This window comes from Kalmanozyma brasiliensis (genome assembly GCF_000497045.1).
Source record: "Kalmanozyma brasiliensis GHG001 unplaced genomic scaffold PSEUBRA_SCAF3, whole genome shotgun sequence".
NCBI classification, from domain to species: domain Eukaryota; kingdom Fungi; phylum Basidiomycota; class Ustilaginomycetes; order Ustilaginales; genus Kalmanozyma; species Kalmanozyma brasiliensis.
Genome location: NW_015961970.1, coordinates 815011 through 828280, shown reverse-complemented (window position 1 = coordinate 828280; position 13270 = coordinate 815011). Strand labels below are relative to the sequence as shown.

The window sequence follows — 13270 nt, the reverse complement described above, 5'->3', positions numbered from 1 at the left end:
CTTGTGCAGTCTCGATTGAGAACGAGCGAAATGGCATGGTCCGGCTGAGGCAAATTTCGCACGATAAAGACACGGCAGTGAACCGGGGGCCTCCGGCAGCTTCTCGCTGGGACAGGGCAGAGCGAAAGTTGATCGGAATCTGTGCAATTTCGCAGCATGCCTGAATTGAACGCGGCCAGGACGTTGAAATCGAGCTGGGCGATCTCGAAATTCAAAGTGCTGCAGGGCAGAATACAAAAATCGATGCTCCCGCCTGAGTGTTTGAAATTTGACGTTGTGAGCGAGGCAGGACCAGGCGCAAGGGTTGAGCGAGCAACGAGAAGAAATCCGTCGCTCAAGCCAAGCAGCGCCTGCAGCGTGCGAGAGAGCAATCCCAAATCGCTGCCTTCAACATCATCGCAACTCTTCTTCCTCCACCCTCTCATCACCATCTCTTCATATCGACATCATGATTGCTCGTGCCGCCTTCCGATCCGCTCTCCGAGCCACCAGGGCCCCCGCCCCCCTGTCGCAGATCGGCGCCCGCCGTGGCTACGCCGAGGCCGTCAGCGACAAGCTCAAGCTCTCCTTCATCCTTCCTCACGAGGTAAGAATCATTCGCCCGACATCGACACGCTACCAGCAACGGCGACCTGGACGAACAGGGACAGGATCGACATAGTGCCAGCACAGGATGGATCGGACAGACTGCAGACGGATGAAAGTGCGGAGGACTTGCAAGGTTTCGTGGGCTATCGAAACGGCATGCGACTGGACAGATGTTTTGCCCAATTCACGTACCATTGCATGGCCGCGAGGTGCAACTGGCAAGGGAGCCAGGCTGTCTCGGCTGGTAGTGCAGGCAGTGAAGGGACGGGAGAAAGAAAAACAGATAGAAGTCGATCATGCAGTATGACCATCGTCTGGCGGTCTCACGATCTATCGAGGCTGTTGGAGCTCGCGCAGGCCCAGGATTAAGATCAGGTTGCCACAATGCAATGGCGCAAGACGCACCAGAGGCGGTAATGAAGGACAGGTCGACACAGAACACCCTCGACACACCGCGGACATCACGACCCCGATGCACCTGTTCATCCGCCAACCGCGACAATCGCCATATCTTCGTCCATTCCAGCGCAGGACACTGACCTATTCTCACATCCACTCCCCTCACAGGCCATTTACAACTCGTCCGAGGTCACCCAAGTGAACATTGCCTCGTCTACAGGAGACATGGGTATCCTCGCCTCGCACGTTCCCGCTGTGGAGGAGCTGCGACCTGGTGTGCTCGAAGTCGTCGAGTCGTCCGGTACCAAGAAGTGGTTCGTCTCCGGTGGCTTTGCCACTGTCCACCCCAACAACAAGCTCGTCGTCAACGCCATTGAGGCGTACCCGCTGGAAGAGTTCTCTGCCGAGGCAGTGCGTTCGGCGCTCAGCGAGGCCCAGCGCGTCGCCAGCAGTGGCAGCAGCGCAGAGGCCAAGGCCGAGGCCGAGATTGAGATCGAGGTCTACACCGCTCTTCAGGCTGCTCTTGGCCGATCTTAAATGGGGGATGCTGGAAAGAACAGCGCGGAATCCGCCCGCTGGATTTTGTGTTCCTCCGGCCTCAGATCGCTCATCTACGAACATGAATGCGAATCACTAGAACAGAAGCATCAGCCCGGAAGAGTGTAGCGTCAGCCTAGTGTGAGAGAGACTGAGCAGATGATGATGAAGATGCTTGCGAGGACGAGAGTGCGATGAACAGGTACAAATACAAATGAGCGAGTAAGATCTCTGGATCGTATGCTGGGGGCTGCATCACGCTGTTGATGCGTAGACATGATGCTCTTTGCGGTGTGGCCCGGTGTCTAGGAAGGTCGAACGAAGTCCTGCGAAAGGTCGACGCCTTCCAAATGGGTATTCTGAAGCTTGAAGCGACGAGCGCCGGCGCCCTTCTTCTTCTTCTTGTTCTTGGCATTGGCGAGTTGAGTGCCCGAGATGGGCGCATCGAGCATGTCGGTGGTGGAGAGACCTTCGCGCTCGAGCTCCTTGGGCAGGTCGACCAGGTCCGGCACTTTGAGTTCGTGCCAGAGCTCTTTGAACTCTGTTCGTACGCCAAACATTCAAGGATACGATCAGCATACGGTCTGAGGTATGTGCAAGCTATCTTTGCGGAACTTACCATCATCGACGCCTTTGGCATCGCTCCCTCTGAGCGGGTTCCAGAAGACCTGCTTGATCGCGCCGTCGCGCTGCCCTCTCAACACCAGCACCTCTCTATCTTCCTTCGGCTCGACCTTGCTCAGCTCCTCCACGGCGTCTCTCGCCGCCGGATAGCTCTCCCTCAACTCTGCCAGTCGCATCCCTGCTGCGCTCGAGTTCCGTGCTCCTGCCCCACCGGGATTCAGAAACCTCTCCTTCAACAGCGCCACCAGATCCGCGGGCGTCCTCAAATCATAATCCGGCTTGTACATCCACAGATCCGTCTTACCATCGTACATGACCCGATCGTGCGACTTGAACCGGGAAAAGAGCCCGCTGTTCGGGTTGAGCAGCGCAGGCAGACCCTGGGAGAGAGCAAAGTCTTCGAGTCGCACCGGGTTGGCATGGTGCTTGAGCGCGTCGATGGCGGAAGCGAGCTGGGTGTTTTCATGGATGCCCGAGCCGGTGTTGGCCGGCTGGCTGTAGATTGTGCTTGGCTCCCTGTAGCTCATCGTGCGCTTGAGCGGAAGGGTGAGGGGCTGACGGAGTGGTGAGCAGGAGAGCAGGTCTGCGCAAGAGTGTGAATGGAGAAGGGTCCCTGCGTCAAGAAAGTCATCTCCCGATTCGACTCGCTGAATATGAGCCCTGTTAGAGTGGTAAGGCTTCTAGCGTAAACAGCTCGGAGACTCGGTTGCAACTGCTTCCGGGCTAGTAAGAAGGGAGGGGTGACTGAGCTGAGCCTTTTCTGACGATCCGATCGTGGCTCTTTCACGCCTCTGTCTCACTCTCGCGCACCTTTGCCGGTAATTCTCTCCGCAAGTCGACAGCACAGTCCAACGGTAGCACGTTATCCAAGAGTACTCGGCACCATCTTTTCATCTGCTACACCATCCTCTTCACCCATCTTTCCTTCTCAGCATCGCCATTCCGATCTCGCAGCTTCGCCCAGATCAAGCAGAGCAAGAGACGACGTTGCGACTCTTGTTCCAGCATTTACGCCCGACGGCTCTTTTCGACAATACAGCCTCGAGACTAGCCTCGTCGCGAATCCTACAAACGTGGCCATTGGTCGATTGAAACAACAGAACCGACGTCGCCCGCCTCTCGTTCACCTCATCTAGGCTGCGAGCCTCACATCGCCCAATATGCACGTCCAGTCTCGGTTCGCCGACGTCCACGAGCGACTCAGCGATGTTCTGGACGAACTCAAAATGCAGGGCATGACCTACGGCATCAACTTTTTCATGGCCTACCGACGCAATCACGCAACGATCCAGCGCGTTCTCCGTGTCACCTACATTCTCTTCATTCTCCACAACCTCACACGCACCTTGCGCAGCGGCAGCAAGAAGAAGCCTAAAAAGCCCACAGCGACTGCGACAGAAGATCCTCGGGAGAAGGCCGGCGTCGTCGCAAAGAAGAATGCCGAGGGGTCCCAGTCTGTATCCAAGCCAAGCGCACAATCGGCTGAAGATTTTGAGGACTCGTCTCGTGGGCGCGGTGGACGTCGCGGCAAGAAGAGCAAGGGTCCCCGAGTCGAAGTGGACGCCGTCTTCTTCGAGCGACTGAAGCGCATCCTTCGCATCGTCGTTCCCGGCTGGCGTTCCAAGGAAGCCGGTCTGCTCATGCTCCACACGCTCTTCCTCGTGCTTCGAACCATGCTGTCGCTCTACGTCGCCGATCTCGACGGTCGCATCGTCTCGGCGCTCGTGCGCTCGCAGACCCGTCAATTCGTCACTGGCATCCTCTGGTGGATGGCCGTCGCCTTGCCCGCTACCTACACCAACTCGATGATCGAGTTCCTCCAGTCCAAGCTCGCCCTTTCATACCGGACTCGACTCACCAAGCGTGTTCACGACGCCTACCTCACCGACATGACCTTCTACAAGCTCGGCAATCTCGACGACCGTATCAAGAACGCCGACCAGCTCATCACCGTCGACGTGGCCAAGTTCAGCAAGTCGCTCGCCGAGATCTACAGCAACTTTGCCAAGCCCATCCTCGACGTCTGTCTCTACAACTACCAGCTCATGGGTCGTGTCGGTGCGGAAGCGCTGATCGGCATCAACATCCTGGTCTCTGCCTCGGCGACCTTGTTGCGCAAACTCACGCCGCCCTTCGGTCAATACGCCGCTACGGAGCAGCAGCTCGAGGGAGAGTTCCGCTTCAACCACTCGCGTCTCATTGAGAACGCCGAGGAGGTCGCGCTATTCCGTGGTCAGGCTGCGGAGCAGAACGTGATCGAGCGGGCCTACTTTTCGCTCATCAAGCACGTCAACCGCGTCTACCGCATTCGTATCCTGCACGGCATGACCGAGGAGGGCATCATCAAGTGGACGTGGGGTGCGCTCGGATTGTGCATCTGTGCGGTGCCCGTCTTTGTTCGCCTGCCCGGTGGCGGCAAGGGTCTCGACTTTGGCTCTCGCACCGAGTCTTTCGTCACCAACCGTCGTCTGCTGCTCTCTTCGTCGGACGCCTTCGGCCGAGTCATGTACTCGTACAAGGAGATCTCAGAGCTGGCGGGTTACACGGCACGAGTGTCGGAGCTGCTCGACACCATGGACGCCATCAAGGCGGGCAAGTTCGAGAAGAAGCTCGTGTCCTCTGCGTCGATCGAGGAGAACGCGCTGGTGCTGCAAGGCCGCGGTACCATCCAGGAGGATCCTTCCAGGTCGGCAGGTGTCGAGTTCCGCGACGTCCCCATCGTCAGTCCCAACGGTGACATCCTCGTGCCCAAACTTTCCTTCTACGTGCAACCGGGTCAGCATCTGCTCATCATCGGTCCCAACGGGTGTGGTAAGAGTTCGCTCTTCCGCATCCTTGGCGGTCTGTGGCCTGTCTACGGTGGAACGGTCAAGAAGCCTCCCACGTCGGAATTCACCTACATCCCGCAACGCCCGTATTTGTCGCTGGGCACGCTCAGGGATCAGATCATCTACCCGCACACTGCCCAAGAGATGCGTGCGCGGGGCAAGACGGACGAGGACCTGCTGGACATCCTGCGGGTGTTGCAGATCGAGCACATTGTGGCGCGCGAGGGCGGCTGGGACGTGCAGCGCGAGTGGCGCGATGCTCTGTCCGGCGGTGACAAGCAGCGTATCGCCATGGCCCGTCTGTTCTACCACAAGCCCAAGTACGCTATCCTCGACGAGTGCACGTCTGCGGTGACGCTCGAGATCGAAAAGATCATGTACGACCACGCGACCGAGCTGGGCATCACCATGCTCACCGTCTCCCACCGCCCTTCGTTGTGGAAGTACCACAGCTACGTGCTGCAGTACGACGGTCAGGGAGGATACGTGTTTACCGAGCTGGATGCGGAGAAGCGGCTGGCGTTGCAGGAGGAGAAGCAGGCGCTGGAGCAGAAGTTGCTCCAGGTGCCGAGGTGGCAGGAGAGGTTGGACGCTCTCAAGGAAGCGAGGAGGGAGAGGAGCCATTCGAGGAACCATTCGACGGTCGGGTCGCCCGTCCAGGAGCGAGCGAATCCTGTCGCTGCTGCGTAGCTGTAATTCGAGATCATATCTATCGTTCCCGGTCAGCTTGTCCTTGTGATCGTGTCCCCAAACGAGACATTCCACTGAGCGCATAGACAGGGTTGATGTTGAGGAGGTTGTGGAGGCCGCAAGTGTCAGAGCCCGACTTCCGGCTTCGCTGCGAAAATTTGTGAGAAGATCCTGGAAAACCAGGGTCCAACCTTGCTTTGAAAGCTTCTTCGTCTTTTCCTTCCTACAATTCATCTACGGCCAGCCATCGCCGAGCCACACTTGATCTCGGCATGGTAGACCGCATACCGACCAGGAGTCAGCATGCCGCGGCAGGGCTCCTCGCTCTGCTTCGGCTCCATTCCGGCAGCTCAATACGGCCAAGCGTGCCCTTTGCCTCGACAAGCTACCACACCCTGTCATCTACGGCAAGCTCCTCGACTCGGCCTAGACCAGCACAATCCCATGCTCAGCTCAACCACACACGCTCTATCTCATCTACTTCAACCGCCTCGGTGAGCGCGCATCGCAAGCAAGCCGGTCGCGAAAAGGCCCGTCTGCGCAACGCCCGGACAGAAGAACGAGTGCTTCGGGCTCGACAAAAGGACTTTCCTCCCTCTCGCTCTCCGCAGGAGCGCCGTCGGCCACGGGATCCCATAGAGGAAGATGTAGAGAGTAGCATTCGGGAGTACATGGCTCGGACGGGTCCACGGGGCGAGCGACTCACACGTTCACAGCAGGAACGGCTGCTCAAACAGGAGCTCAGAGGGCTCAGCACCCAGCTCGAGACGCTTGAGAAGAAGGCTAAGGCAGATGAGGCAACGGCTGATCTGCCAGAGCTAGACGACAATGTGCTGGAAGAGCTGTACCAGGCACTGATGCTACCCCCACCGCCGACGGCGGAGGAGAGCAGATTGGCGAGGCTGGAGGAAGCAAGGAGGGAGAAGAGTATCGAGGATGGGAGAGGGAGAAGATTGTTACCCATGACGAGAGGCGAGGAGAGAAAGGCGAGGACGGCGACGGATCTCAAGCAGAGGCTGAAGGATGCGAGAGACAAGGGAAGAGTCTTGTTGCCGCCATCGACAGCAGCTGCGTCGCGAGGCGAACAGGTGGCAATAGAGGAGACGATACAGGAAGAAACAGGGGTTGTCGTGGACGAGGCGGAAATGGCAGCCTTGCCATATGCAGAGCGACAGGAGATCCGGCTGCAACAGCTGTTCGCGAGACTTGCGCTCGTACACACCACCTCGGATGCTTGGGCAAGCTCAAGCGAGACCGGCACAGATTCGTTGCAGGAGATCAAGTCGAATCTCGCCAACCGCATCGCCAAGATTCTCAAAGAGCACGACTACGAGCTGCAAACCTCGGTGCAGCAGGGGACTCCCAACGAGGCATCCCCGGCAGAACTTACCTCCAACGATGCGGCAGCTCTCGGTCCCTTTCCGACTGCCCGTTTGGACGGCAGAGCGCCCACCCTCGAACCTACCGAGAGCATCGATACTAAGCAAGCCGAGGACATCTCCAGCACCGATTCCAGCGACGAACTCATCACGCGCGCAGAGACGATGGTCAACGACCTCTCCTCCTCGGAATCACGCAGCTTCATGCTCGACTCCATCTCCAAGCTCGTTCGCTCCAGCTCGCCCTCAAGCCCCTCGTCTTCGCGCATTCCTCTTGGCGTTGCCTCAATCGAAGAATGGACAGCGCTCGCCGTTGCCTCTGCCCGAGCTAACGACACGTCCACGCTCAGCCGCACCCTCGGCCTCATGCAAGATTGCGGATACCCTCCGTCACTGTCGCTGTACAACAACGTCCTCGATGCGTTTGCCACACAGGGCCAGCTGGAAGCATGTCAGACGTGGCTCGAACAGATGCACACCCTCGGGCTGGTCCCGGACGACCATACGTACCACTCACTCGTCAAAGCCTACGCTACGTCCTCGCAGTACCTTCCCGCCATCACGCTGCTCAACACCCTGGAGGAGGCAGGTCGTCCAGCATCAATGGCGACCTACACGCTGCTGATCAGCCGCCTGCTCTCCACGCCAACGCCGTCCACCCAAGCGGTCGGATGGAACGCGTTCTACCACATGCGTCTCTCGGCGCATCCGATCCCCGACGCGCCACTGTACGCGCTCATGATCCGCGCGTGCGCCCGGGGGGTTCCTCAACCGCACGACCTCGGCAGACTCGGGGTAAGCGAAGCAGAACGAGCCCTCGACCTGTTCCGCGAGATGACGACGCGTTATTCCGTCCGCCCCAACGCCGAGGTGTACAACGCGCTGATCCTCGCCTGCGCCCGTCGGAAAGATTTTTATCTCGAAGCTTTTAGGCTATTGCGCGAGATGGTGGAGCTGGAAACCACCCGGTCGGAAGGAGAGGGGTTGAGATTTGCGCCGGATCGATGGACGTTCAATGTGCTGCTCCAGGGATGTGCGCGGAACCGGGATTTGCCCCGCGCCAGGTGGGTGTTGGCCGAGATGGTGCGCTGTACTGCTCCATTGTTCGAGCAAGGCGTGAGGGAGAAATTGGGCAGAGAGGAGGTGAGGGAGATGTGGGGGAAGAGGCCGGACGAGGAGAGTCTGTGTCATGTTTTCCATGCGTATGCGAGTTATGTGCCGCCTGTGCGGCGGTTGGTGACGGTGGGGAGTGGGTCACCAGAGACGACAGAGGGAACTGACTCCACCGCTACTACTGGCGACAACGATCCCTCCACAAGCAGCTCCACAACACCGTCCAGCGAGATCGTCGCCACTGCCACTGCGAAGAGCCTCGAACTTATACTTTCAGACCCGGCGGACGCCGAGGAGGAAACAACACCAGGAGAAGCAGCCCAGATCTTCTCAGCGCTGGTCCCGCAGACTTCGTCCGACCTGCTGGCCGAGACACGCTCGCTGTTCGCACGCGTGCTCGCTGACCAGCCGTCGGGGCACACCGAGGGGCCGTTGGGCGCGGTCACAGCTGGTGTTCGGCTGGTGAATGCTTATCTCGCTGTGCTGGGTGCGCACCTGCCCGTCGGGATGCGGGGCGAGCTGTTGCGCTCGACGCTGCTCCCCCTCGACGGTCAAAGTGAAGGTTTGGAGCGTGGGTTGTTCGCACGTCTCGGTGCGACGCCGAACGAGCACTCCTACCGGGTAATCCTGGAGGCTTTGCGCGAGGCGGACGGGTCCACCCTACCCATCGTCGAAGACGTGTGGGTGCGCTTTCAAACCTACCTCGGCTCTCACACCGCAGCCACTGGTGACACCGAACTCACCACCACTCTAGCGCAAGATCCGGATGCAGGTCAAATCACCAAATGCTACAGCGCGTACATTCATTTCCACGCTAAGCACGCTTCGCTCGACCAAGCCATCGGTGCGCTGCGCCATTTCGTTAGCCTCTACCCACCTACCCTGCCGACGACGAGGACCGCCAGCGCCCGACGACACGCCCGTCAGCGAAAGGACAGGGCGACCGATGCGATGCTCGAAGGGGTGGACGTGGATTTGTCCCCCCTACCGGTGGCCAAGGAGTCCTTGGTGGGATTGGTGGAGATGGCCTCCCCCTCGACTTCCGCTTCCTCAGGGATCGGAGAGGACCAGACGGAAAAGGTGGGCGCGATGAAGCCATCACCCACACTCACCTTCCTAGATGTCGAGCTGCTCCACCACCGCCTGGTGAGGTTTGGCCGCATCAAGGATGTCGGCTTCGTCAGTTGGGTGCTGCATCGCTATGCTGCTGCGCGCAGGGGCTAGCTTCACGCACCTCTGTTTGGACAAATCTCACACCTCTTTTACAAAGACACAAGCGCACGCACAGATGCGAATTGTTGAGACTGTGCCCAGGAGATGAATGTTTTGCACTATTGCATCGTTGGTGATTGAACGAGCTGACAACTGGTAGAAGTGAGACGGTGGGCGTGAGGCTGTGCGACGCTCATCGGCGCTTCGGCGCCAATCCGGCAAACAACCTCCTCAACTCCCCCACACCCAACTCAAAACTCACTCCCATATCCGGATAGCAGTCCTGACCCAACCGCATGCCCCTTTCAAACTCCCTTACGTAGCCCTGTTCGCAACTCGCCCACACCCTGCTAAGCACCTCGGCTTCGCCCGCGCTCTGCTCCTGCGCCTCATCGTCGTCGAAATGCTTGGCGACTCGCTTGCTGAGCGCCTCGACCGCCTTGCGCGTGTCCTTGGCCGTGTGGTCCTTGACGAGCTTCTTGAATGCGCTTTTACTGTATGCGGCGTGGAGCGAGACTTCTTTCGCGGGTGTCGAGCGGAGCAGTGTGCCGATGCCATCCGAAAAGTCCATGAGTCGGGCAAGGGAGCGGCGCAGGACAAACTGCGTATAGCTGCCCAAGGAGTCGTTGTAGATCGTCTCGGCCCGTTTGACGAGGGCAGTGAGTGCAGAGCTGGATGCCCCGCGCGTGCGAGAGCCCTTGTTGATCTCAGAGATGAAATAGTACATGTTCTCGATGAGGATCACGAGGTGGTTGAGCTGGCCTTTGTCTTCATCCCCTCCGGCGGCACCCGTCTCGACGCGAGAGATGGTTTGCAGAGCATCGAACATGGCGCCGCAGATCTGGATGTAGTAGCCGTCGACGGCGGTGCGGATCGGCAGCGTCTCGGTATTGATCAGTTGCGCCTCGACGCGATCGACAAACACGGGGAACACGCGCATGAAGTGCACCACGCCTTTGCGCTTCTTCACCGTCAACTTGGTCGCTTCGATGCCCTTGATCTGCTCCCCTACGAACTGCTCCAGTTTGGAGGCCAGACGCAGCTGCAGCTTGGCAAGCACTTTTTGGAGGGATTCGCAGCTAACTTCTTCCGCCTCGACGATGCTCCGGTCGAGCGTGGCGAGGAGGCCGACGATCGACATGCGGTCCTTAGACAGAGCGTCGTCCGTGAACGCCTGCAACTCGTTGGCGACAAACCCGAAAATGAGGTCCATCGCGCCCTTCATCTCGCGCAACGGGCCGGATGCGCCTGTGAACATGCCCGCCGCCCGACGCCGGAAGTACGGTTCCAGCGCCATGTAGTCCGCAAACGTGATGTTGTTGTCGTTGATATGCAAAAAGTCCGAGATGAAGCTCTGCTCGCGCAGTAGCACGGGGAAGATGCATGACAGGATGCGTTGCAGACCATCTTGACCGGAGATGTCCGTGCGGTCTTTGACGCCACGCATGGTCTTCTCGCGTTGTCCGCGACGGATGGTGCCGCTGCGGATGGCCGAGGTAGCCGCACTGGTCGAGCTCGGAGCAATAAAGCTAGACTCGGTGATGTCTTCGTCGCTTGCCTTGCGCAGCTGCCGGCGGTAGGCTACGGAGAGCTGCTGCATCTCGTTGCGGTAGCATTCGCTGACAGAGGTAAAGTAGGCTGCAGAGACGCGCGAGAAGGTTTGCGCGGACACTTCCTTCATGTATAGCAGCAGGCCGCAGTACTGACCCAGCACCTCTTCCATGGAAGCATGGTCTGGCAACGACGGGTGTGGTGGTTGCAGTGCCTTTTGACGCGCAGGATCTGAAAGCAGACGCTGCGTCTCGACGTTGAAGGTGATGTTGAGGTACTCAAGGACGCGCTTGCAGAATCGAGACGAGATGGCTTCGTACTCGGCGAGCTTCTCGGCTGCAGCGGCCATGTCAGCTCCACCATCGTCGCCGTCCGTACGCGCTTGCAGCATCGACTTGTAGAGCGATGCCGCGGCCGACTCGAGCTGAGCAACTCCATCTGCGTTCTCTAGCCGTCCTGCGCTGAGCGTGTTTATCACATCATCGTCAACGTTGATGGTGTTGATGAGGTTCTCGATCTCAGCCATGAGCGTACGTTGGTTCGACGTCTGGACTTGCAGACCTCGGTTCTGCGACTCGATGTGCGAGACATCGTCCAATCGAGAATTGAGCTGCACCTTGAAGCCGGCGATCATGCTATCCATCATGTCGAGATCGGCGAGCGCCTCTTCCATGTGCTTGACGACGAGGGCGACGCGGTCGTCGGACTCGATGATGGCGTGGATGTTGGCCGACTCGAGTGCCGACAGCTCATCCAGAAGACGAGCCTCGATGACGTCGGCGGTACCTTTGCCCGAGGCGATACCGTAGCCGTTGGCGCCTGCGTTGCGCCATTCCAGACCCTCGAGGATCTCTTCCACTGCCACCAGAGTCTGATTTTCGTCCTCGTCTAGATCCGCTTCGTCGGCGCCCCTGCTCCTTTCGCTCAGCTGCGTCTCGATGCGAGCGACGGCTGGTCGTCCCAGCGTAGCACGCTTCGATGCCGTCGACGTGTCCGGTACGGCATCCTTGTCTGTGAGAACAGCACCTCCGTATGGATCTTCGTCTTCTGCCTGCTCGTCGTCGTCGTCGACTTCCGTGACGCCAGTGAGCCCCGTGCCAGCCAGAAGCATGCGCTCGTAAGCAGCACCGCCTCGGATCGGCTCGATGGAGCTTAGTCGCGCTCGAGCGTCTCCTCCACCGCCCGCTAGACCTCCGCTGCTACCGCTCTTGATGGAGATGGAATCGCCGCTGCTCTTGCGTGGAGGAGCCTGCCTCGGTATCGCAAGCCTCGCTGTGGATGGCAGCGATTCATTTGAGGATTGAGGTGGAAGCTGTGCAGGTCGTTTCAGAGGGCTGGACTGGAGTCCGCCTGAACGTTTGCTCTTGGTAGGGCTCTCATAAATGCTCGAGCTTTCGGAGTTGCGAGCCGGACTTCCGTCATTCGACATGCGTCGGACAGGCGATGCTCTTGGTGCCAATGTCGATGGAGTTGAAGCAGGAAGCGCGGACGCGGCGGAAGTGGATCCATTGATCGACGCAAGCGGCGAGTCATCGATATGATATCCCGACGAAGGACGGCTACTAGCAGCGTCGGCGACAGAAAGACTCGCTGAACTGGACGAGGTCGGCACATCGATACCCACCAACCTCGGTCCATTGTCCTGAGTGTATTTGCGATAGACCTTTACCAAGCTTTGCAAGAAGAGCTGCTGCTCTGCAGGCTGTTGCGTTTGCCATTGATAGGGTCGGCTGAGGGTGATGCTGAAGACGTCCGGCTGGATGACGTTGACCTCTCGCAGTGTGTTGAGATCCCAATCCTTGCCGATGCTGAAGCTGCCGTTGGCGTTACGTTTGGCCTTGTTGATGGTGACCTTGCCCGTATCCTTTTGTACCGCTAGAATGAGGTATCTTGCCTTTTTGGTTGCGCCTGCAGCTGTTGAAGCCTCGACGGGGGCTCCGTCTTGAGCTACATCCTCCCAGATCTTGAGGTGGGCGATGTAGGCGTTGGTCGGGTGTCGAGCTTGGAGGGCGGCGTTGAAGAGCTCCTTTGTCTTGTTGGCTCCGGCGGCGCCCGCTCCGTTGCCGTTGACATTGAGCTGCGAAGTGGAAGCCTGAGTCGCCATGATGGATCAGACCGCGCTGGGTGCTTTGCGGCAGACCGCTCCCAGGATGAGTAAGAGGATCAGGCAATCAAGAGGCTGACATCGGCTGCTCCGACTGTTCTAAGTCAGCGGCTCGGATACAAGGACCGACGATTGAAAGCGTCGTTAGAATTGAGAGCGAGATGAGGGAGTGGTGGTGACAATAGCATGCCATCGGCTTGGCCGTTGATGAAGTTATAGGAGGTGAAAGCTCTAAAGTCACACTT

General features: G+C 58.9%; 5 protein-coding genes across 5 annotated transcripts; 3 read left to right on the top strand and 2 right to left on the bottom strand.

Moving 5' to 3' along the window:
• Positions 1 to 448: 448 nt before the first annotated feature.
• PSEUBRA_004183 (ATPase, F1 complex, delta/epsilon subunit, N-terminal) lies at positions 449 to 1524 on the top strand (the record flags this gene model as incomplete). The annotated part of the gene is made up of 2 exons (XM_016437756.1): positions 449 to 586; positions 1156 to 1524. 2 exons carry the CDS (start codon positions 449 to 451, stop codon positions 1522 to 1524), a joined length of 507 nt encoding a protein of 168 aa, XP_016291287.1.
• Positions 1525 to 1829: 305 nt separating this feature from the next.
• Positions 1830 to 2675, bottom strand: PSEUBRA_004182 (Transcription factor TFIIE beta subunit, DNA-binding domain protein; the record flags this gene model as incomplete). The annotated part of the gene is made up of 2 exons (XM_016437738.1): positions 1830 to 2065; positions 2144 to 2675. The coding sequence occupies 2 exons, from the start codon at positions 2673 to 2675 to the stop codon at positions 1830 to 1832; spliced, it is 768 nt and encodes a 255-aa protein (XP_016291286.1).
• A 633-nt stretch (positions 2676 to 3308) lies between these two features.
• On the top strand, positions 3309 to 5666 carry PSEUBRA_004181 (ABC transporter-like protein; the record flags this gene model as incomplete). Its single annotated transcript, XM_016437763.1, has 1 exon — positions 3309 to 5666. One exon carries the CDS (start codon positions 3309 to 3311, stop codon positions 5664 to 5666), a length of 2358 nt encoding a protein of 785 aa, XP_016291285.1.
• Positions 5667 to 5938: 272 nt separating this feature from the next.
• Positions 5939 to 9382, top strand: PSEUBRA_004180 (Pentatricopeptide repeat; the record flags this gene model as incomplete). The annotated part of the gene is made up of 1 exon (XM_016437761.2): positions 5939 to 9382. One exon carries the CDS (start codon positions 5939 to 5941, stop codon positions 9380 to 9382), a length of 3444 nt encoding a protein of 1147 aa, XP_016291284.2.
• Positions 9383 to 9563: 181 nt separating this feature from the next.
• Positions 9564 to 13025, bottom strand: PSEUBRA_004179 (Exocyst complex, component 1/SEC3; the record flags this gene model as incomplete). Its single annotated transcript, XM_059465240.1, has 1 exon — positions 9564 to 13025. The coding sequence occupies one exon, from the start codon at positions 13023 to 13025 to the stop codon at positions 9564 to 9566; it is 3462 nt and encodes a 1153-aa protein (XP_059320519.1).
• Between the last annotated feature and the right edge of the window lie 245 nt (positions 13026 to 13270).